Below are 25,563 nucleotides of genomic sequence, written 5' to 3'. Positions count from 1 at the left end.
ACACACACACACACACACACACACACACACACACACACACACACACACACACACAAAATCTTTCATTTGCCAGACCTGACCAGATGAATCTCTATACACTGTATTAAAAATATATAAAACTAAGCTAAAGAAGAGTACTTGGGTATCAGCAAATAAAACCATAAATCAATGTGCTATGCCATCCAAAGGAGAACCACATTCAATGATTTTATTTTATGTGCCATAACTGGAACAACCACTAGGTGGAGATTCAGACTAGCTCTTGCTGAATGCTGAACTCCTCTGAAACCCACTTACATATCCATATGTATTCAACTACTAAGATCAAAAATGCTGAGCCAGGAACAGCTGAATGATAAATAGTTTTGCCTGTGGGAGTGTATGGTGCTAACAAGTCTGACCCTAGACCAATGTTAAAATGCTCTGAGCTCATTAATTTTCAAGCTCAGCACTTACCCAGCCAACTCCTGTTCAGGTACACAGACACAAATACTGGTGGCACAGTGAAGAAGTCCACAATTGAATTCACCTCGAGCCAGAACCACAGTTTATCATTAGCTGCAATGAACTGAACAGAGAACAAATTATACATATGCATGTTGTAAATGTTCACCTACATGCTAAAGGTCTGTACTCTGTATGAATATCAACACCATAATACAATAGGTAAAAAAATAAATACAGTATAGAACTGGCAAGTACGCTTCCTCCTTAAAACCTGATACTTTATATTAAAATATATTTATATGGTATAAGATCTAGATGTGTCAAATACATAGTACTATACAAAGGACATTATTTAAATATAATGAAAAAGTAGCCATAATCGTGTAAAAAATTAAATCTACTTCTTTATATCCAAAATATATGAAGTCATATTAATTGTATAGGATCATTTGCTTGTGTTTAATGTGATGGTTCCTTACACGAAGGCCAAAATACAGCAAGAAGAAGATGTTGAACACCATGTCGACCTGCAAGCTGAGGTCCTTGCTGAAGTCCTGGCAGGATTCTATAGGACTGTCAAAACAGGAATGCATTATTCAAACCTGAGATATTCACATTTCAGGAGAACTTCTAGCCAACCATATGCTTTAACATTAGATTTTTAAAGCAAGATTACATAAAATAAGTATTTATTCATTAGTTGTAAAATGGTAAATTAATTAAAGAAGACATTTGAAAGCCAGATATTGATGCTGTGATTTGTATCTCTTTCATTATTTAATTTGTAATTTGGTGATTAGCTCTGCTATCAGCTGAAGTGGGTGTGGTCTTGCACTGGACCACTATACAGTGGCCTGGTGATGTCATTAGTATGCTGAAGAAGGTCATGTTTTGACATGCCTCTGTGTTTGCTCTCTGAGACCAATTACCAGGAAGGAATTATACGAGTGCTGTCTACATTTTAATGTGTAATAGACATTATAAACAAAATACCATATGACCTGCAAAAAAGATAAGTCATTATTAAAAACCTTGATTGCTGAAATAACTTCACTGATGAAGTTGCTAATGAGTGATTGAAGGGGTATTTCTGTAATATGAACAGTGATGGTAAAGTGGGCTGGGTGGTGAGAGGTATGTACCAACAGGGTTACAGGTTAAGAGCATGGATGAATTACACAGTCACAGTCCCCCATGATCCCTGGCAGCTAAAACAGCAGGGCAAACTGAGTAAATCTTCATACTGCCCGAGACAGAAAAGACAGCACTCTTCATGGGTCATTCTTGATGTCATCCAAAATCACCATAAAAAATAATGTACAAAAATACAAAAACCATAAGTACAAAATAAAAAAGTACAAACAAATTGCTAGGTGTCTTGTGCAAAGAGAAGACCTCCTCTCTTGCTGGACACGCTGCTGATGCCAACACAAATGCTTCATTAGCCAGACCTGCTCGCTTTTACTGGCTGGGCTTAGCTCATCTAAATAGTTTTTGGGCTAAATAATGCCTCCATTCAGTAAATGCATGCATAGAAGCCCAGGGTTCTCCTTGCCAGTTATTCTGTTTTACAGCTGTGTTGGAAAAACTCTGGAGCCAGTGTCCCAGTGTTTCTTTCTCTTCTCAAAATGTGTCAGATCCCACGTCCCCCCAAACTGATTGTAAATGTCTCCCAGACATTCATGAACAACTGTACCAATGCGAGGACCAATGAGAGGACGAGCTCACGACCGGCACTAATCCCTACACCAGTAGAGCAGACCCCGGGCCAGTCCCTTCGGCCCATACGCTGATGTTCCAGCTTCCACTGTACCTATAATGGAAATGACCCCACAAAGCCCTATATTATTGTTCCATTTAGGACGTCCCTGCAGGTAAAAGCAGGTGTGCATTACACAGGGTCTGTCCCACATTAAGTGAAGTCAAGGCACACAAGTCACATAAGACACCCTTCATAAATAAAGAATGTGGGCTAAGAAGTATGGCTAAAGTCATTTCAGACAGCACCTGCACCTTGCCAGCACTTTGGACTATATAAATCCATTGTCTATGCTTAAGTGACAGCTGGCACTTGGGTTCCGTGGATCTGGCCGTTACTAATAAAGCCAGGCCTGCTGCTCTGGGCAGCAGAGATGTCCAAAGATCAGTCATTACAGAGAAGAAGATGCAAAAGACCCAGTGACCCAAGTTCAATCAGCTGGGTTTATCTGATTTTCGTACTCAATTGGATTTCTAATTTGAATGAAGGGGAAGTAAAGGTGGATGATTTTATGATTCGTCTGACCTAAACGAGGGGGATTGTGGGGGGCAATATGATGTGGAATAGGCACAGCAGGGCCTAACAACCATATAATAATTATTATGGGGAAAATACCATATAAGGTACTTGAAGTCCATTTAACTCCCAGCTGAATGTAATAATCATTCTATAAAACATATCATTTATTTGTGCAACATACAAAAGGTATGCTGCAAAACTTGTGAAATATCATGAAACAGTTTACCAATACAGAATATTCAATGTTTCTCATTCAGTGGAATGAAGAATAGTGTTCTGAGGTTCATTTGCATCCCCTTTGCATTGCTTCCTACTGTATATTTCAGTACATATTCCATACTGCTGTTGGTATCCCATGTTACTGCAAGCATCATGCCCTCATCAGCCCCATCTCTCTCTCTCATTCTCTGAGAGTAGGCCTTTACACCTCTCTGAGGCCACTATGTCCAGTTTACACTGCAGTGAAGAGAGGTAAAGATTTTCGCTTGCCCTCTTGTTCATTTGAAGACAGGGCAGAAGTGTGCAAAGGATTATGGGAGCTTATTATGAACCAAACATAAAGAACATTGAAAAGTTGAGCTTTTCTGAACTTTATGCAAACAAGAGGAGAGTTTCACTGAGCTGCAGCCAATCAGAACAGCATGCGGTATCTCATTATGTTGCATCAAGCCACAAACTGAAATCAGTGTTGTGACAAGAGGATGAGAGGATCATCATTGCTGTGTTTGGTTTTCTTATGAAATTTGATGGGACACTGTTGGAATACAGAAATGTATTAAAATTAAGGATGGAGTGAGGTTTTTCGAAGTCGTTCTTGTTCCTGGGCCAATTAACTTGTTTACGTTTTAGTGACATGCCCCAGTGTGACTAGCAGGAGCTGAAACAAAAGTCTGACGTGACTGCAAAGTAAATTTATTGTAAAGATGGCTGGTAGAGCAAATAAGAGTAACAAAAGAAAGACAGAAAGAAACAGAGGCAAACAGGATGAAACATAGGTAGACAGGAAGAAACAGGCAGACAGGAAGTTTTAGGGTGAGCCCTAGGTGGATGGACCACTAAAGCCAGATTTCTTCATGAGGGCTCTCGCACCATTCTGAACAGTGGTGGGAGATCAACTCTCAGGCTTCCCATGTGTATTCTTCCACGGAATTTATGGCAATAAGAGGAATTTACGTTTATATTTAGGGCATTTAGCTATGCTATTACCCATAGGGACTTACAAAGAGCTTTGCATCTGGTCACAGAATGCATCCTAGGTAGTAGCATATATAGGTAAAAATTCAAGATATCCTTGACCCAGATTACTACTAAACTAAACTAAACTACTGGAATCGATGCCATTACCTAGTACAGCAAATAAACATAGGCTCAAACTTAAACAGCAAGAATTAAAATCGATTCCTAGAATTTGCCAAGCATTGGCTACTGAGAGGATTTCTGCATGTACCTATTATGATAAACAGGCTTTGGGTTGTATATAACAGCATTTGTAATTCTTTATGTATGGTCATTGTGCTGCATTTAACATTCAAATGTCCATGTATTAGGCTGTCCTAGCCCCTGCGCCTATCAGTTATGGCCTATCTAGGAGTCAAACCCACAACTCTCTGATCGTAAGACTGGCTCCCTAACCACTAAACCATAGCCTTTGGCTCACCTTACTACTGTGCATGCAAACAAGTGTACAGTGAGCTTGCAATAAGCTGAAGTGAATCAACTAGCAAACATTGGAAATAATAGGCAGGAGCCAAGACTGGAAAGTGGAGCACAAAGACGGGCTCCGCTGAAAAGGCCCCAGCAGGTGAGCTCCAGTATAGCAGGAGACACCAGCACTTTGCTATATTACACCAGGCCTGAGCAGAGGTATGTCATGGTGCTTTGATTAGAGGGTGAGCTGAAACCAAGCACCTTCTGTAATTAAGAGATATTTAACGCAACTAATACCCCCATTGAAGGCTTGGGTCACAGGAAGGCCAGCACTATATGCCAGGAGGCAGGAGCTTCACTGAGAATGTTGAAGAAGACATCTGTCTTGCACCACAACAGCCCCAATCAGTACCACAAAGGCTCCAATCAGTACTGCAACAGCCCCAATCAGTACTGCAAGAACCCCATCAGTACTGCAAAGGCTCCAATCAATACTGCAAGAGCACCAAGCAGTACCGCAACAGTCCGAATCAGTACCGCAAGAGCCCCAATCAGTGATCAATATTTGCACCATTCTTTCAGTTTTTACTTTCATTGTTTTGAAAGACTTACTTTGGAATAATAACCATAAATTTCTCATCTGCAGAGACATTTTTTTTCTGGTCATCAACTTAAGGTTTTAGAAGTTGGTTACCTTTTCTGCTTCTTATGATCCAGCCAATCCCAAATTAAATGATGTAGAGGTCTGTGCTCTGAGGCGATCACATATTTTTTTAAGAACTCTACTTAATTTGATAATAGGTCTTAATCTTCTTAGCAGTGAGCTAGGGGTTTATAACTTTACTGTCGAATGAAGCTGCTCACAATAAAACTGCCCAGAAGGTTGAACATATGGTTCCCAGAGGTCTTCGTTGCTTTAGATGTGTATATACCACCTCCCGTGACTTCAAGAACTTAGAAATTCATAAAACTTTAGTCCACACCTCAGTTTTTCTCTCATATTTATTTTATTCTCTGTTCTCTTTTGATGTGGCAGCTTTCACAGCTGTGTATGTTGTCAGAGATACATCAAGTCCTGCTCTGTGTGAATAAACACAGAACTGAGTTTTTTAACACCTGAAGCAAGAGTATTTATTGGTTCTTTTTTGTCACTATGAATGGAGCTGGGGGCAGGCAAAATGAATAAAAGTGAAAAATGTCTAGGCTAAGGCTAGTGTATCTAGGAAACCAGTCTACAGAGTGCATAATAAATAATATGTTTTCAAATGTGTAATCAAATTTAAAAACAAAACTTATTTTGAGAAGCAAAATGAGGAAATCAAAATAATTACTGCTAGTTTTGACATTATATTAAACTGCAGATGCTTTTAACAATGTATGTTGTATGCACCATAATGTAACAACTTGCAGTGAACTATAAATTTCGAATGGAATCTGAATAAATGAAAGGAAGGTTTTTGAATTGTTTTTTGGCTGGTGTGACACATAAGAGATGGGGTTAGGAGAGGAAGGGATAGGATAGGAGGGGAGGGATTAGGAGGAGAGTAGAGGGATTAGGAGGGGAGGGGATGGGTTAGGAGGGAGGAGAGTTTGTGCTTTTACTTCCACAGTAGTCAAACCACTGTTGGAAAGTTAAAAGGACAAAGGGAGGCGGGGATGTCTGGAGAAGGAGCCAGACTGGTGGTGAGTGCTGGCTCCCTTTCATTCTGCTGCACTCCCTGACGCTGGTTTCACTCACACAGGAAAAGAGCCTTTTCCTCTGCCTAATCACCGCGTTAGTGCAACTCAACAAGCAGTTCTGAGTCACCAGCCACCACAGCTTGACACCAAATGATAAACTACTGTCCTCCAGCCACTGCGTTATAGTCAACAGCAGAACCTACTGCCCCAACCTGACCCAACACATTGACCGTGATTGCAGATCTATCATCAAAATCCAGGTTGGGAGACCCAATTTTAAAAGATTTCTTATTCAAAAAGCATTTTAATTTTCAGCACTCTTGCAGTTTCAACATTCTGGTGGGGGGAAAGGTCAACATGATTGATTGGCAGGAAATGTGGCCACTGGTCTGCTGCTCTGTTCCTTTTTGCCATAGTTACTGTGCAGCTAATCAAGAACTTTGCTGTTAGGGTAGAACAAAGCAGCAAAAACCAAGACATTTTCTACTGGAAATGAGTTAATTCATTTTTAATGCAATTTTCCTCTGCCAATCTTCTTAAATGAGTGCGAGTCCCAGTGGTATTTTCAGCAGCCAGAGGAAGACTCAACATGTATCTGTTTGATTTGTGAAACAACCATTGCGATTCCAAAGAAGGGAAATGTGGAGACACATTTCTGAACTACACACAGAAGCTGCGACCAAAAGTTCCCGGCCAAAGTGAAGTCAGGAAGTGTATGGTGAACGGACTGAACTCACAATTACCTAACCCCCAGTCAAGGTGCACAAAGCCCAGATTACCTACCCCCAGTCAAGGTGCACAAAGCCCACATTACCTACCCCCAGTCAAGGTGCACAAAGCCCAGATTACCTACCCCCAGTCAAGGTGCACAAAGCCCACATTACCTAACCCCCAGTCAAGGTGTACAAAGCCCACATTACCTACCCCCAGTCAAGTTTCACAAAGCCCAGATTACCTACCCCCAGTCAAGGTACACAAAACCCAGATTACCTACCCCAAGTCAAGGTACACAAAGCCCACATTACCTACCCCAAGTCAAGGTGCACAAAGCCCACATTACCTACACCAAGTCAAGGTGCACAAAGCCCACATTACCTACCCCAAGTCAAGGTGCACAAAGCCCAGATTACCTACCCCAAGTCAAGGTGCACAAAGCCCAGGTTACCTACCCCCCAGTCAAGGTGCACAAAGCCCAGCTCAATGACCTGTCCATTGTAAACTGCTGTCGCACTATGGGCACTCCTGATTGAGTGCACTGTGCCAACAGACTGGTATTAGCAGAGATTTAAACAAACAAAGTGAAAGTAGACCAATATTAATTTAGACAAGTCCCACTTTTGAACTGTTATGCTTCTGTTTTTTGCAATGAATGACAACCACAACAAATGTTCATATCAGATTACAGTGCATGTACTGCAACATGCATTTTGCGCCAACACATCCACTTTAAGCTCATTAGTGGCCTGTTTATGTAACAACCAGCAATCATCAGATGTGTGATGAAAAACAAGAAGTATGATACAAATTAGATAAAAAAGTATGAAACAAATATTTCACTCACTCACACTTCATCATAATGTTCCATGTCAGTCATTTTAAGAGCGCTAGGGATGTATGCACAAGGCCAGAAAGACTGGTACAGTTTGTAGGACTGCTTAGAATGAAAAGAAGCAGGAAAAATATTGAAAGTGTACTTGCAAGTACTATGACACACCTCCAATCATCTCTCCACCCCTCCCTCCATCCACAGCAAATTAACAGGTGTACTCACTCTGAGGAGTCGATGAAGTAAATGATCAGTCCTCCGATGCTGAGGATGAACACTAGCACCACCTGCAGGAGAACAAACAGAGAACAGGACAAATGATTTACATGGCTAATAACACACATTCCATTAACATTTAATCTGTCACCAATACAGCCCAGGCACTGAAAGTTACCTCTGCACAATGTTTCGGTGTGGTCTCTGCTTTCAACAATTCCAGGCTCATCCCCTAACCCAATTAACAAGTGCTTTCATGAGTTTATCAAGGTTAGGAGGTGAGAAAGCAGTACAATATTCGCCAGGCCTTCAGTTGCTGCAGGTAGTACAGTGCTTTGTGAATATGCTGAGAAACATCAGGCAGAAATTGGCAGATGTCATTTCAGTCCAGCCTGGTTCGCATCTGCTAAGCTGGATTTCCAGCCAACATGTAATTCACATTGAACACTCCAAAGCATTTCCGACCGTGCTGTGATGGGGAAAAGCTGAGAGATTAGGTCGTGGCCAGACAAGACACATTTCAGATGTGCGGTTTTGGTGAAGACCAAGTAAATCAGGTTTCCCCCACCCGGACAGAGATGCATAATTACTGTGATTTAATGTGATTTACAAAGAAGAGACTCATTGAATCTGCCACTCTAGAAAGCACAACAGAAAGCTTCCTAAATGTAATAAAACACTGTGTAATTAGTGCAATAACTAATATAAAGGTTTAATGTCAGGCTAATTCAGCTAAACGATGCTAGTACATCAACCAGCAAAGCTTGTTAAAAATGCAATCAGACAGTAAGTGTGTGCGGTATGGTCAGTGGTTTATTAATGCTATTGTAAACTTGTGCGTGTAAGTAAGGGTGCTTGAGAACACAGTAGCTCCCTGTGTGAAACATGAGCTGGATTCGCTCTATACAAGCATCCACTCAGGCTGAACTGTAGAACCAGATCCCGCAGCACGCAGAACTTCAATTACTCTGTTTGTGTGCGCACACACACACATACAAACACACACACACACGCACGCACGCACACACATTCTGGCTGTCACATGAAAAACACCATATTCCCCAAGCAACAGGATCTTCTTTTCAGGCAATTAAGTAAAGCTGTGGTTCATGTTGTTGTGATTGTGTTTCTTTGTGGCTACAGCCGCTGTTCTTTTCCACATTTACCACACCAACCCTACCAATTTTAGAATGGTCAGACCAGACTGTGTGGGAAAGATTGGATAAAGCAGTGTAGGAGGGTAAAGCACATTAGATCAAAGTCCAGGATCAATGTTCATACCACAGCCACTCCAAGCTGGTCTTTTACATAATGTATGCAAAAAGCAGGACAGGCGTGGCCTATCAAGGCCTGTTTCTATATTACACAAAGGGCTGCCTCCCTGCCTCTGCACCCAGCCAGCTCAATGCATCCATTATAAATAAGGCAGGCTGATCATTTTCCATGATGGGAAATGTTGTCACTGCACTACTGTTGATCCTATCCCATGAGAAAACGTGAGCATGCATTTTTAATTCCTGTTCATCCACTTGAGGGTGAGATCCTCCACAATGATGTCCACCACATCAAAACAAACACCACCATGGCCAGGTAAGTCAACAGGAGACAGGCTCACTGGATAGGTATACCAGTCAACACATTTATCACCCTTACACCTTTATCAGCACTATAATCTCTCTCTCTCCCTCTCTCACTAATTATTTTTCTTTATCTCTCTCTCCTGTCTACTTGTTGAATGATCATGCTCTTTCACAGCGGTTTCCATGGCAGTGGGGGAAGCCTTTGACATCTTCTGTCAACCACTAGGGGGCATGTCTCAGATGTCCAGAATAACAGATAGATCAAATTAATATCTGATATGTAAAAACATTTATTTTTAAGAATTATTATAATGTAATAGCAATATTTTGCAATAATGTTTTGGTAAAAAAGAAAAGAAAAAACATGTAATAAACAAACAAACAAACAACATCATTTCTCTTTCTTGAGTTGTGTGTCCTGTCTCGGTGAGAGAGAGATCAGTGAGAGAGAATCACATGTAGGACCGTCCATCATCAACTGGGGTGCTGCTCCTCTCCTTTAGATATGAGCCAGCTTTTTTTCTCTATTTCTCTCTCTCTCACACACACACACACACACACACACACACACACACACACACACACACACACACACACACACACACACACACACACACACACACACACACACACACACACACACACACAGTCTTGATACAGCAGCTAAACTGCAGCTCTCCCTGAAGTAAATTATGCAAACTACATTCAATTATCCAAACTACATTAATATTTTTAACTCTGTTTCAGTGAATCAGCTGCTGTGACCAAGCGCTTCTGCCTTGGATATACAATTATAGCAAATAACAGAGTACTTCTGGGAGCTGTAGTCTTACCAACATGTGGAACATAAGCAAGATTAGGTAGGTCAAACTCGTGTACATGTGCCATGCACACACAAACACACATGCACACATACAAACACACGTACACTGATCTAAACATGTAGACGTTTGCCTCAGCTTTCATGAAGCTCCAAACCATCTGCAAGTGATCAGGCACAAAAAACTTCAGCACACTCCTCTATTACACATTTAGAGTATAAAACAGGAAAATAACTGATTCTTGATCAACAGACTCCTCGTGATTACAGAAGCAGTTAAATTAAGAACTGAGCACTGTTCAAAGTCCTGAAGTATAACGTCTCACTTTAATAGACTTTAAATAACAGCAACACAGTGCTTGGAGAACACAAATAAACCCATCCAGCTTATAATCACAACAGCAGCCAGAGCACCTGCTCTGGGAGAACCCTGAAGGATTTAAAGGATGGTTTTATATCTTAACATTTTTTACTTTTCATTATTACAGTGACTCACTGAAATGACTCACTGAAAGGACAGAATATAAGTTTTTTTCTGCACTGAATAAATGGAGTTATTTTCTTGAAGTTATTGAGAATATACTGTAAAAGGATCTTTAAGGTTATACAGGCCAGAAGGCCTCAGGTCTGGTAATTCCGAATCATATGTTAGAGCAGGTGGCACACTAAACATTAGAGCAAATTGGGCACACTACAAATCTGCATACTAGCACATAAAATCATTACAAAACGGTAAAAATTCTGTTAATTTTAAAGAAGGCATGTAGGAATTAGTATGGTACTGTATCAGTAGACATGGATGATCACATTATGAAATACACTAGATCTCGATGGAACGCTGGAATAAACAGAGGAATCATTACACAAACACACAGAGATACATAGGCCAAGGGAGTAACAAGAATAAATGCTTCTGGCAAATGGCAACAAATGCAGCAAAACACCTCCACACACACCTTTAATTCACTCTTAAGAGCATAGATCAAAAACACCTCCACATACTCCTTTAATTCACTCTTAAGAGCATAGATCAAAAACACCTCCTCACACTCCTTTAATTCACTTTTAAGAGCACGGAACAAAAACACATCCACACACTCCTTTAATTCACACTTAAGAGCACAGAACAAAAACACCCTGCAAAACTCCTCTAAGCCATACTCTCAACTGGTGGGTCATGGACTCATTCTGAAAAGATTGCAGGGATGGGTCTTGGGGGGATTATTTTTTTTAATGATTAACTGATTTTGGACTTATATTGTGGCAGATGGAAATTGCTGTAGATTAGCAATTACCATGGTGACACCAACATATGATTGAAGATGACATGCTAGATTTACAGTGCAATTTGTAGGACGAATGGAGAAATGCTAATATGTCTGAGAATGTAAAATATTGATTAACGTATGTTATTGATGAAAAGGGACCTTACTCTATGATATGTAGCTTCCACAATAAAGCTTGTAAGCTTCAAACCACCAAAATTTAAATGTCATTTAACATCAAATGCGTGAAGACAAACCAGTGTAATACTTCAAAAGCAACTCCAATAACTGAGGACATTTCCTAGTGAGAGTGTAAGAAGGAGACCTCCCCACCACAACAAATGCACAGGACATTTTCAGTACTGTGGTTTAGTATTTAGGTTCAGTGAGTCTGAGCTGGGTAAAGTGTGTGGTAATCAGGACTGATGCAGCTGCCTCATGACCAGAAAACATTCAGGGCTGGTGAAGAGAGTTCTTGAGTGGATACAGAGTGCGACATGGAACCACTGCGTTTTAGCACTGAGGCACTGGCAGCAAAGAATATGACACCAGTGCTTAATGAAATGCTGAATGAGCTCAACAGAGTGGTTAATCACATTGAATGGACAGCCAAGAACAGCTGGTGTTTTGCAAAGTTGCTCAAAGGACTTGGGCTCAGAGCGTGTACAGGTGTTCTTACCAAGCAAACAGAAGGATCAGCTGATGGAGCGGTCATGTTATCAGGTGCTAAAGAGAGATGTGTTGAGGTAAGGCTCCCACAGTTCAAGTGCAAAGACGTGAGGGCTGAGTGTCCATCACTCGCCACTCGTTCACTCAGAGTGTGAATGTGGCATCTCCATTTGGTCCAGCTCAAGTCAAAGCAGACGACCTGGTCGGATACGGAGCATGATCTGGGAGCTGTCTACTACCACCCCAGACCTTACCACTCATGTCAGAAGTAAACCCTGACAGGAGCAAATACCATCCCATTAATGAATACCATCTCATTAGATTACATTCGATTAGATATTTACATCCATAAAAATCAGATGCAGTGTGATGTTCACATTCATTTCTATTATTTAATTAATGTGTTCTGAATATAGGGGTGAAACTATGTATACATTTAATGTAAAAATGTTGACATATATAGGTTTTCTGGCCTATTTTTGAAATATAAATTTTCCTGGTTTGAGTACTATAAAAGTGGGTTGCGATGACCATGGGAAAACATGGGTCCCAGGGTGAGACCAGTTTAGAACCACTGCTTTAATCCAGTCTTAAATTAAAGGACAAACACACCTTGCCATACTCCTCTAAATCACTCTTACAGGATGGATTATATATCATCTAATCCACTCTCATTCACCTAAACTTGTGACCTGCCATGGTTAGCTTAGCTAAATGTAGCCTAGCTACTGCTGCTCAAACCTTCGCTGGATATTATAAATAGTTCTCTTGAGAAAAAAGTAATATAAGGTGGAGGAGAAACCCTATTCATATGAAACTCCATAAACAGTAGCATTGTTAATCCTAAACCTTCTGGAGAGATTGAAAAAAAAAAATCAGAAATGTTTCATCTGTCCCATTACAGCACACTAAAAGCTCACAACAAAAAGGAAACCTGTCCAAACGCTGCCTGTATTGTCTACTCAGTTTTTCATTGCTGCTGCCTTTCACAACATATATGAGCGAAGTGGTATTCTCCAGGTGCTGTGGAATCATCAACCTTTCTGACAATACCTGGGTTGGTTTGGCAGGCAGTACATGGAGAGAGTGTAGAACATGGGATCCAGCAAACAACACAGACATGAGGAGCTCTCATGCTTCTAGTTCATATGCATGGTTGCCAATTTCTTACTCTTAGAAAGTTCAGGACCCAGTTGCAGAGGTAGTCTACAGTCTGAGTGCATGGAGATGTCATGAGAATGTTGAATGAAGTATATGGAGGAACATAATACTATATATACTATATACTTTCCTTGGTCTCCAAATGTGAGAGAGCTATGTTCACGCTAGTGTTCACAACATTCTCTGCAGACGTATGCTTATAATAAGAAAACCAGAGACTGGGTGTGTTTTTCCGGGCGTGAGTCAGTGCTAACTTTTCAAAGAACTTCCATCACAACAGGAGTCAGTATATGCAGCTGGTAGTCACTCAGACTGTCTGAGGTGACTGAGCTCTTCTTGGAGAGAGGTATGAGGCTTTTGCAAGACAAATGTAGAATACGTCTGCAAGCCAGCTCTAATGAGCAAGCCCACCCATGGACGAGATACTCAGAGATGTTGTATGGGTCCAGCTGCCTTGCATGAAGTTATACTCCTCAGGGGTCCTGCTCACTTCTTCTGAGGCACCCTGACTGCTGCCATACTAATCTTTTGTGCCTCACTGACTGAAGACTTCAAAGCAGGTACAGGAATTACTCAGATTATCTGGCAGAGTGACATGGACACTGGTTTGATCCCTACTCTTATCTTGATAGCTTGTGACGTGTTGCAGTCTTTGCTACATGCACAGAGCATCAGCAGTGCTGGAGCACCATGGTAGCTTCAGTCTGTATCATCCCTAAATCATTGCCTTTTCCCTTTTTATAGTCACTATCAGCAGCAACTGGACATTCATGTACATATGGATAACACTCAAATTTATGTATGGATGAAATTCATCAATAGCCCATCTCTGACAACTGCAGTCCTGTCCTCAGAAATCAACCTCTGGATGAAACAATTTTCTCTGTTAAACAGTGATGAGACTTGAGCTCATTGTCATTGACTGTCAATCAACTCTTAATTGAACTGGCTCAATAATTCTTTCCACTGATGATGAAACAGTTTCTCCTTTCAGCCTCATCCGAAATCCGGCTGCCATCCTTGATTCAACTTTGATCTTGTCCAAAGCTCCCTCATTCATATTAATTCTTCTGCTAAAACTTTCTTCCACAATAGTGCAAGGATGAAAACCATCCCCCCTTTTTCAGCTGTCTGCTGCAGAGTCTGTTATTCATCCTGTAGTTCTGCAGCTCACTGTGGCTGACGGGGGAGGTGAGGATGAGGAAGCCGCTCGTCGCTCCCTGAGAGCACAGCAAGTTTGCTCTCTCAGGCTCCCAGTCACAGATGGCTGCAACGTCATCTGGGTCCGAACTTGTGATCTCCCGCTGATATTCCGGCATATGCTTTTAAGCTGCACCACGCGGGAGCCTGTTTTAACTCATACATGCCTGTCTTAGCAGCACACTACACCACATCTTTTAGAAAATACAGGTTAAAGATCACATTCATTTCAACATTTTCCTTTTCACGTTCAAGGCACTTAACAATTCTGTCCCTCTCTGCTCTCCATGTTCCAGCACCCTTTTGGTGATGGAGCATTTAGAACTATTCCCTGTCTACGGAATTCCACCCCCAATACATTTAAATGCAAACTGAGCTCTTTTCTCTTGCACACAGCCTGTCCCACTGCCAATCTGTTCCACAACTCTCTCCCTCTCTTCAGTTCACTGTTTTCTTCTATGTTCTTCCACTGTACTTACACTGTTTTCTATTTTCTTGTCATATTTTTACAAGCTCTCTCATTCTTGTGTGTGTTCGTGATTCTGTGACACATTTAGAAAGCATCTTTGGGTAACTGATAAGTGCTATACAAGTTTAATGAATTATGAGACTTTTCTAATTCATTCTTACAGTGCAGAGCATAAACCTTCTAATTAACTCTCACAATATAGAGCAAAAAATCTAAATTACTATAATATAAATTACTCCCACAATATAAAACATAAATCAACAAATATCTATACTATGGTATAGATCAATATTTATCTAATGCACTCATAATACATATCATGTAATCTACTCTTAAATGATGACTGTTGTATGATTTGTGGGGATTCCAAAGGGAAGTAGGTAACAAATCCTATCCTACATTTTTGGGAAGTTGCATGACACAAAAAGGATGAGAAATACTGAGAAAAGGAAAATAGAATGAGCAGATTGTAACTGAAATGTGTTTAAACTGTATCTAGAAGAAGTCAATGGTGATGTAATGGTCCAAAGGTACACAGCACACAACATGCAAATCTCACGCATTTTAGAGAGCAGCATTATCAAGCCACACAGATGCTGACAGGTGAAGTTCTCAGACACTCCTCATGTACAGTGCAGGTGGGAAATAAACTAGTGTCCTACATCTCCATCTCCAGAGAAAATCCCAGGTGGTAGGAATGACATGAAAAAGTCTCTCTCTCACACACATACACACAGTGATTTAGTCAATAGGTGATCAGCTAGTGATAACTGTATTAAGCAATAGTGACTCAACGTCTTGAAGATTTTAATTACTGCAGTATTGATCCAAATGCAAGAGAACTGCAGATGGATCCTGAATAGTAAACGTCCATAATTACAATGCTGCAGGGGACCGGAGCAAGGGCTCATCACAGCACAGTCAAGTACAGCACAACACAGTCAAACACAGCACAACACAGTCAAGTACACCACAGCACCGTCAAACACAGCACAACAGTCAAGTACAGCACAACACAGTCAAGCCCAGCACAGCACAGTCAAGCACAGCACAACACAGTCAAGTACACCACAGCACAATCACAGCACTGCACAGCCAAGCACAGCACAACACAGTCAAGTACAGCACAATACAGTCAAGCACAGCACAACACAATCAAGCACAGCACAACCAAGCACATTTCTCAGAATGCAGATCAGTTTATTACTTCCCCAGTGTACCTAAAGGTTTCCCCAAACAATATAACTTTAATAACTAACAAAGAATTTGGGGTTGACCCAGGCTGCTCCGCCGGTACCAACACATGCGGATGGTGATGCCTGGCACTCTTCAGCTGTGATACTGCACCTATGTGGAGCGGCCCAGGCTGTGGAGTCAAAGCCTGTGCCACCACCCACAACTACGATGCAGGACGAGCTCATGATCATAAGCCCAAGTGGAAGGAGATCTGACAGAAACAGTCAGGGCCTCGCTGTAGCTGTGCCAGGATAAGCAAAGCACGAGGAAAACACATTTCATGAACGTGCAAACAGGACCTTCTAAATTTTAGAGGCACATTTTCAGCATGATGTGATAAGATCGTGAAGCAAGGACAAGGACCCTTTTAACTACTTGCAGCACGTGTCTGTGTGACTAGGGCAAATTCAATCCTGCTGTAGCTTCTTAAAAATATAGGTCCACGTGCACAACAGGCACCAAGTCATGGAGCAAAGTCCCTCAAATAGCATGTTTAATTCTTTCGTTTGGTGGGTCACGGGTGAGCAGAAAATACCAGTCGTAGCAGTTCAGCATGATGAAGCCAGCAGGCCTAGTCATTTTGACAAATGCTCAATCAAAGAATGTTTCAAGCTAGATAAACTTAAATCTGGTGCTGCAGAAATGCAGAAGCCCAGGGAGCATCCAGGAAAGCAGGTGCTCAAACACCCCCACCCTCCCCCCACCTTCACCACCCTCCCCCAGTCTACACCCAGCAGTGAGAGCAGCTTGTGCAAATCAACTATTAGATGCAGCAGAAGGCAGCAACTCAAAACCCCATAAAATTTGACCTTGGAAACCTGCTATCTAAATTCTGCACTTCCCAAATAGCTGTGTGCGGCCACCCTTTGTGTTAGCAGTGTTATCCACTGTGGTAATTGCATTAGAATTACAGCTAACCTTGTGGGCCAGTGTACAGTTACAGTTATAATGCTTTTGATGACAGATAAGCAAATGCAAGTCCCAAAACAATATCGACGATGGATTAATGGCAGGTACATGCACAGTACCTATTCATCAAGACTTAGGTACAGTGTTAATTGAAGAACCACTTTGGTATCTTCCAGGGGATTCAGAAGGAACCGGACTGGAGACCATGCAGAAGTATGGGTTGGTTATCTACTGATTAAAAAACTATTTGCAGCAATTGTATAAACATTAGGGAGCAATTAAATCTAGACCAATTACAATGAATAAACACACACATTCAGGCAAAAGACAAAAGAAATACTGGCTGACGTGTAGGTCTGCACATCATTTGCACATTTGCAAGAAAATCAGCTTCCATCACAAAAACTGAACAACAGTAAATCCAAGGCTGAGGCAGCAGTTCGTCAAACTGTGGAGCAGAGGCGTCGTCAGACAACGTCACGATCTTATCTTATCTCATTTATCTGTTTATCCTGTCCCAAAGGCCAATGGCACGTGACCAGCTCACAACTGAATCAGTATCTCATTCAATCTTCCGAAAGCCACTTCAGGTGTCACTAATCCTTCAACCATAGTAAGTTAGTTAACTATAGATGCAAGCAAGCAAAGCTACACAAGCAAGCTGGCTTAGAGTTAGACCTCAAACAGGCTTGGTCACATCCAGTCAAAACACAGGATGAGTGGAAAACAGTGTTTACTGTTCAACAGATGAAGTATTTGCAGGAGAGGTAATTACAGGGCCTGCACAATAATCCATCTATTTCTCACTGCACAGTCATCTTAAAACTAAGGCTAAAACTGACAGCCTAAAATATATTATATGCCTAAATTTTCTGATATGTTCAGAGAATGTCTTCCATTATGGGAATGACATTTTTATTAACACAGGTGTCACACTAGAGCAGGGGTAATCAATTAAATCTTTCCGCGGTCCATTTTTGGCAGATAGCTCAGACCTTAGGTCCGGGTCCGCGGTGGCGAACGAAAGTTGTTGAGCGGGGGGGGGGGGGGGGGGGGGGGGGGCCGAACGTGTGGTGGCGAACGTAACACTCAAATGGCTGGTGAACGTAACACTCGTCTGAAAATAAATTCTCCGGTTTAAAATATAGTCTCCCGTTAAAAATTTTTTGGCATTTGGGTCCGTATCCAGTTAATCAGGAATGTGATTGGGTCCGGACAGGACGGCGTTCGGGTCCGGATCCGGACCGCGGTCCGCCATTTGGTGATACCTGCACTAGAGGATCATCTTAACTGGTTGATATAAGGTACAACTCTCAGCAATGCTGGCTTCAAAATTAACAAAGTCAAAGCTCATCTTGCATGGTTCATTATCTAGGTTTTAGGCACAGTCAATTATGAAATTTTATCCCAGATTACACAAGCACAACTGCACCATTCTAAAAGGCTCTGAAATGGGAAGGGACTGGTACTGCCACACCAACCAGGAGTTGAAGATGTAGAAGCGCATATATGCCAATCAAAAAAAGAATCCTCTAGTGGAGTCTTAGGACCACATTATTTCGGGCTAGACTTCTACATACATTGAGGTATCTTGGAAATGTTCATGCTGGCTGGGCAGACTAGGCCCCAGAACAAGCATAGTCAGACCCAGGACAGAACTTGAAACTGCTGTTTAAATGTCCTGCTCATATGTCAGCTCAGGAGGCAGAGCTTGTGGTACTTCAGGTTGAGCTTGAATTTATAACACAGTATAAAGTGAGCAAGTTAATCATCATGGAAGCCCATTAAACCTTTTGGGATCATTACAGCAATCTGGGATGTTAATGAAAATGGTGAAAATATTGTGGTATCCTCAGAAAAACATTCAATGTCATTTATTTATCTTATTTAGATGTTAAAATGTAGTTATTCTACATTGTACACGGTGTTCACCTGTGTTTCCTATATTTAGTTTATAAACAAGTCCAGATTTTCCACTGATCAAGGACTAGTCAGAGCAAAAAAAGTTTATCATATTTTGAAACTAACGAGTTTGGAAAAGAAGTGTTTGATTTAACTTTGAAAAGTTGTCTGGTGTTTTCCTCTCCTTGAAGGTCTACTTCATATGCCACAGATGTGAGCAAGTGTCGATGCAGCCAATGCATCTAGAATCTAAAGAAGGTGGATTTAAACTTTCATTCTTTTGACAAAGCTAAACAAAAAAAAACTTTTAACTTGCTTAAAATAAGTCCACAGCAGAACAGATATTCTCTCTGGTGATGTGACGAGAGAAGCAGAATCGTGCTTTCTTGTTGCAACAGCACAGCCAAAAAAGATAAGACAAACGGGACAAAATAAGACATGTGACTTCTCAAATGGATTATTATCTTCACGGATGCGCCTTTCTTCAATCCCGCTTACATAACTAAAGTGTAAGACAGGAACAGGAATACTGGAATGCTGGGGTTTTATCGATAATTAGGACTGGGTCAATGCCAGGAAAAGTAATAGTGTGTGTATAATGAGATCCACAGATAAAACAATTACCCTGAGTATATCTCTCAGATTGTACTATAAGGCTTGGCAGAAATATTTGAGTTGCAATTGTGACACCTGATGAGTAATGGGGGTGAATTTACGATGATGTGCTACAAGCAGAAAGCAACCCAAACAATGTGCATAAAGTACTGGCCTCACACCTTATTGAGATGTGAGTAAACAAGTTGTAAAGCAAAACCAGAACTGCCTCTATGGTTCCTCAAAATGACATAGTGTTAACTATAAAAAGTAGCAAAAGAGCAGAAATCACACTGTTTACTTAACTAGACATGGTTTACTATAGGTGTGTGATTATTCCTGATTACGAAAAGGCCCCTAGCTACTGGTGGTTTCTGCTAAACTCCCTAGGGCTCAATTCAGTCCTCCTAAACCTGGTAATGACCTGCTGAGTGGGATCAGGGGTGTCAGAGCAGAGAAATCAGGGCACTGGGCTGGACTCTGTCCTGTCTGGCACAGTCAAGGAGTCTGCACACTAGTCCTGAAGCCTGCAGGTATGTGTGCATGTGCATGGGTGTGTCTGCCATGACCTGGAGGGCACTTGGATTATCTGCGCAGATTAACAAGACACATGCACATACATATGCACGCACACACAATCACATCCACCAGCTTTTCATAAACTGTACTTCATAACTTACAGACAGAGCTGTGAGTTAATGAGTTATTGACGTGAGAACAACCACTTAAACATCTTTCAGATCTTATCATCTTAATTAAACAGATGGAATTTTTCCAACATCAATTTTCACACATACAAATGCACGCGCACACACACGCACACACGCACACACACACACAGCTTTCCATGGAAGACCTGTTAAGTGGGACACGTAGGCACTAATCTAATCTCAATTTTCCCGTTTCCCCCTAGACTGAATGGGTAGTCTAATTATATAAAGTCCATTTTATACACACTCAAAGAGAGAGAAACCTACTGAAAGATGCCAGCGTTGATCAGTCCAGCCTAACCCGAACCCTGCTGGGTGATGTCTCTTGTTGTGTTTCTTATCATCCCATGACCTCGTGTTGATGTTCAGTTTCCCTTTAAAATATTCCCGAAAGTTAGCAACACTAATGGCGAGAGGGTCAAACCACTTAAGTGACCTCACTGTGCAACAACAATCCATCAGCAACAACTTGCTTTACTTCCAAGACAGCCTTCCTCCCTCTGCCAGAATCTCTCAATCTCTTTCTCTCTTTCTTTGTTCTCTCTCTCTCTCTCTCTCACATTACACTGATAAAAACATTGAGCATGAGGCACACAGACATGTACGATATTTGCTCAGGATTCACAGAGTCCAGAATGAAGCTGTTAGTATTTAGCAGCATAGACTGATGGGAGAATCAGTGATGCAGCTCTCACACACGCGAGAGAAGTGAGAGGAAACGTACAGGGATAACATGAGCCTCAATCCTCTACTACTGAAGAGGTGAAGCGGATCTTCAGTCTAACAGGAAGTGATCTAATCCTGAACATAGGGGGTTGTAATCCATTTCCTTTTGTTTCTGCTGTACTTCGCTTACTTGCACCAGCAACAGTAATGTGTGTGGTTTAGTGTATATTAATGTAATTAATTAATACTGACTCCATAACCTAAAATTTATTTACCCTGTTAGAAATATGCCCTAACAAATTAGGATAAAGACGACATCAAATGCAACTTTCACACAATGAGAAATTACATTCCACTTTCCTTCATTTAGGGTCATTGCGGGAGATGAATACATCGTACGTCTTGGCTGAGCTGTAACTAATATGCTAAAGTGTGCACGACTCTCTGTTGAGTTTAATCTACAGTTCCAGCTAATGTGTCATCACTGAAGATGAAGAATAAAGGGGTTACACATGGCTACGTCCGTTACACATGGCTATCAGTGCTTTAATTGTGACGTTTCTTTTTCAGCATTTTTATTCAGTTTGCCTTGGGATACGTCTTTGTGTTTTTTTAAGCATAGCTTTTTCTTTGCGTTTTGACCTTTCGTCCACATGCACACTGCAAAACGTCCAGGGTGAAGACGTCCAGGAAGAAAATTGGCAGTGTCGTCATGGATACAGGGAAAACACAGATTTTGATTTGGCGCTGGCGTCTCCTTCATTTTACGGCAGTGGGCATGGCATGTTCCCTTGTCTACATCATGCGATTTTGGCCACTGATGTACGCAGCTAAAATAGTGCTGACTTTCACATTGCTAACAGGACTTGTACAGTTACTCTGTTCTAGTGTAATACAGAGTGTAATGTAGTGTAATGAACAGCTCCACTTCTTCATCTGTCCACATATGATTCCCACCAATATGTGCCTGTTGTCAATCTACCGGTAATAAATGCTTTAGGGATTCTGACAGGACAACATGCTCTTAACTCTGTGCTTTTGCATGCATGCTCTTAACTGTGTGTTTTTGTATGTCTGTGATTGGGTGAGTGGGAGTATGCATGCACAGGTGTGTTTGGATATTTGCGGAGTGTTTGTTGAACAGGTCAGTGATATGGGCTGTGGAAACAGAAAATTGGAGAATCTCTCCTATCATCTCACTCCACACCGCTCAGTGGAGATTCAAGCTCCAGGAGCTGCTTCATGCCACGGGCTTGAAAAGACCTTAGAAAGTGCAAACCAACGCACTCCCAACCTGCCTCTTCCTAGCTGAACACGACTGCAGGAGGAGACGTGGAGCTCAATGACGTGCTCAGCGAAGCCTGCACCCAGGTGTCTTCTGGGACTGGGGGTGAGACGAGTATTTCACGCACAGGCAGCGTGCTGTCTCCTCAGAGTAATCACCGGGCAGATGACCTCAACACTCCCAGCGTTCTGGCTCTCAGACCGACTGACTAATTATTTTTCAGCTTTATATGCACAGCCAATGGCAAATCATTTGTCCTCGCGACAAAAAAGCGGCAATATTCTCTAGATCTAAACGCCAGAATTACCTCTAGAATCAAGTCCAGAACTGTACATAAGCTAATGATGAAATGATCAAAAAGCTAAAAAAATAAAATGATCAGATTAGTGTTGTTATTTTTAGTAACTTGAATACCTATAGGGTCAGCATTGCAGTCAGCATTTCATTTTAGATCTAATATTCAAGAGTGCAGTTAAGTGAAGCACTTCCTTCTCTCTGCACATCCCATATGCTCAAATAATTATATGAATATGGCTGAATCTGTGTGTGTGTGTGTGTATGCACACACTTTCATGCATGCATATACACACACAAGAATACTGCATCAGGGTGTGTTCAGACATTGAAAGTCTGTTGCAGGTCTGTCTCAGACCACTTCCAAATGGACACTCATGTAATTCATCTGAAGTTTAAACATAGTATTGATTAAAGGCACATGTCACAAGACTTGACTCTAAATACTGCATGACAATAGTGGTGGTTGTGAAAAGGAGCAGAGGGCAAACGTAACACTGGATTCAACACATATATCTGTACTATACTGAAAAGAATGCACAGAAATACCCAGGTGTTCAAAATGCACTTCCGAGTGGAGGAATTCTCTCTTTAGAAATATCACCTCACATGCACAACCATCTAATCATGATTAAGCTTACCAATATTTGTTTGCAACTTAGATTCTAATTCAATTTCGCAAAGTGTAATGTCCAAACGAAACCAAATTATCCTTCAGCACAAAGTTCAACTTGAGTTTTCAGAACTGCCACAAAACTGCAAAACACAAAATACGACATTGCATACATCAGTAGTTCTAGTCACTCAGTAACTACAGCTCTGCAGAGACTTTCAGATTCAGTACACTTTAATTGTCCAGTGGAGCAAGACCTGATGTAATAGAGGATTTGAGTAGCTGTACCACATGTCAAAGACAAGCACAGTAAGTACTGAATCTCCAACAGTAAGTACTGAATCTCCGACAGTCTGCAGGACGTAGGTGTCTCTGGTTTGAGGCTGAAAAATTCTGTTTCTCAGCTTTTCCTGCTGGGTAAATCTGTGACCAGGTGATGGAGTCACTTGAAAAAAGAGAGACTACTTTGCTAATACTAAATTAGCTCTGAGTACAGAATTAGCTCTTAGCTGGAACAGGCCATGAAGTCTGACAATTGTACACACGCACATGCACACTACATAAAGCTAATGTTACCATGACTACAGACTGAGTGAGGTAAACACAGTAATGCACTATGCTTTTTTATAGAAAGGAAGACAACATACTAACTCTAAAATGGATATGTGCACAGACATTTTACCACACGCTAAGCAGAAATAAGCTAGCATGAACTACATGGCATCCTCAGAGCTCGTCAGTCCCCATCCCAGTGGCCACCAACCTTTTTAAGAATAAAGTAGACTTTTAAAACAAATTAAAGATCAGCATAAATGTTAGGCCTAAAGGCTACACACACACAAACACACACACACACACACACACACACACACACACACAAACACAAACATACACACACAAACACCTCTTCATATCCATATAGCATCCAATTATGTAAACTGTACAGCTGGCAGTTGTAACTCCAAGTAATAATTTATTTATGGCTGATTTCATCTTTGTTTTAAGACTCTGACTGCCATCGCCTCTTTGTGTGTGTGTGTGTGTGTGTGTGTGTGTGTGTGTGTGTGTGTGTGTGTGTGTGTGTGTGTGTGTGTGTGTGTGGCTAATACAATAAAGAAGCTTCGGTATTTTTTACTTGTTTTTTAGTGAACTGGGAGAAAAATTATTTTAGATTTGATATATTCTCTGAGGATAACTGTCCTTGAACGTTATCACCACACATCAACACATACACATACACATTGTGAGAGAGAGAAAGAGTCAGCGAGAGAAAGAGCATATTTAGGAATTATGAGGCAAAATATAAACGACGAGAAGGTCAGAGGTTAGGAGAGGCGGGACCCACCAGCACACGTCCGGTCAGGTTCTGTGCGCAGATCATGACCCCAGCCCAGTCCTTCACAGAGGTCATCCAATCAACCGGGAGCTCCATATGCTCATGGCCTTCCTCCTGCGTGCCCTCACCTGGACAGTGAGGAGCCTCAGCGGGCTTACTGACACTCTGGGCATCCTACACACACAAACACAAAATGGGGAAAGTAGATTACGGTTTTATTTTTGCTTTTAGCATTTAAAATCTGTTCTAGAACTGAAAACACACACAAATACACGCATGCATCCATACAGACAAGCTCAACATCAAAGGATGGCTGCGGCATGTCTCATAGCGTTCAATCACAACAAATCTCACAAGCCGAGTTCAGTGTGTGCAGGGCTCAGTCTGCCCTCTGGGGGGAAAGAAAGCATGGCAGAGTGCAGCTCTGCTACTGAGAGGGGGGGCAGATAGAGAGAGAGAGAGAGAAAGAGAGGAAGAGACGGGGAGACAAAAAGAGAGATAGAGGACGAGAGGGGGAGAGACAGAAAGAGAGAGGGGGAAAGGGTAAGAGAGAGAGAGGGGAGGACAGAGAAAGAGAGAGACAAAGACAGAGAGGGAAATAGAGAGAGAGAACATAAGCAGAGGTACCACAGAAGCAGTGGGGTGTGGCCACCACAGGGCACACTCTCAACAGACGCCCCCTACTGAGCTAGTTCTTGGATGGCCAGCAACGGCAGATGTCTGTCCCTGACCGGCTGACATTGACTATGTGCAATCAAACTACACTATCTGCTCTGAGGAGAAACTTGGCCCTTGTAATGCCACCACACAGAGCCTATGCAAGCATTCAGCTTTATCTCCAGTAAACTGGATTTACTTTCATATGATCTGAATGGGTGAAAGTATACAGTAAAATGTAGAACACAAAGTGCCTTTCATATCTCTCTCCTGTTCATTCTGCATATGTCTCTGAGTTTTGCCATGTGCAATGATAAAATTATGATGAGGCTTGTGTCCAAAAATTCCAAGTGGCACTTCACCACATTTTAGCTAATTGGTTC

The 25,563-nt window shown here is 41.6% G+C and overlaps 1 protein-coding gene across 4 annotated transcripts in view; it reads right to left on the bottom strand.

The window, feature by feature from the left end:
- The window catches only part of LOC143510480 (calcium-activated potassium channel subunit alpha-1-like), a 90,596-nt gene that overhangs the window by 46,185 nt on the left and 18,848 nt on the right, over positions 1–25,563 (bottom strand). For all 4 annotated transcript variants that reach the window (XM_076999870.1, XM_076999873.1, XM_076999871.1 and 1 more), the window contains exons 2-5: positions 24,533–24,697; positions 7,824–7,885; positions 927–1,020; positions 457–568 (exon numbers count right to left, since the gene is read on the bottom strand). In XM_076999870.1, coding sequence (XP_076855985.1) covers positions 457–568; positions 927–1,020; positions 7,824–7,885; positions 24,533–24,697 — 433 coding nt within the window. The remainder of the gene's footprint in view (positions 1–456; positions 569–926; positions 1,021–7,823; positions 7,886–24,532; positions 24,698–25,563) is intronic.

Source organism: Brachyhypopomus gauderio, chromosome 3, assembly GCF_052324685.1.
Source record: "Brachyhypopomus gauderio isolate BG-103 chromosome 3, BGAUD_0.2, whole genome shotgun sequence".
Classification (NCBI taxonomy): domain Eukaryota; kingdom Metazoa; phylum Chordata; class Actinopteri; order Gymnotiformes; family Hypopomidae; genus Brachyhypopomus; species Brachyhypopomus gauderio.
Note: the sequence above shows the minus strand (reverse complement) of the source record. Positions and strands in the feature narration are given on the sequence as shown.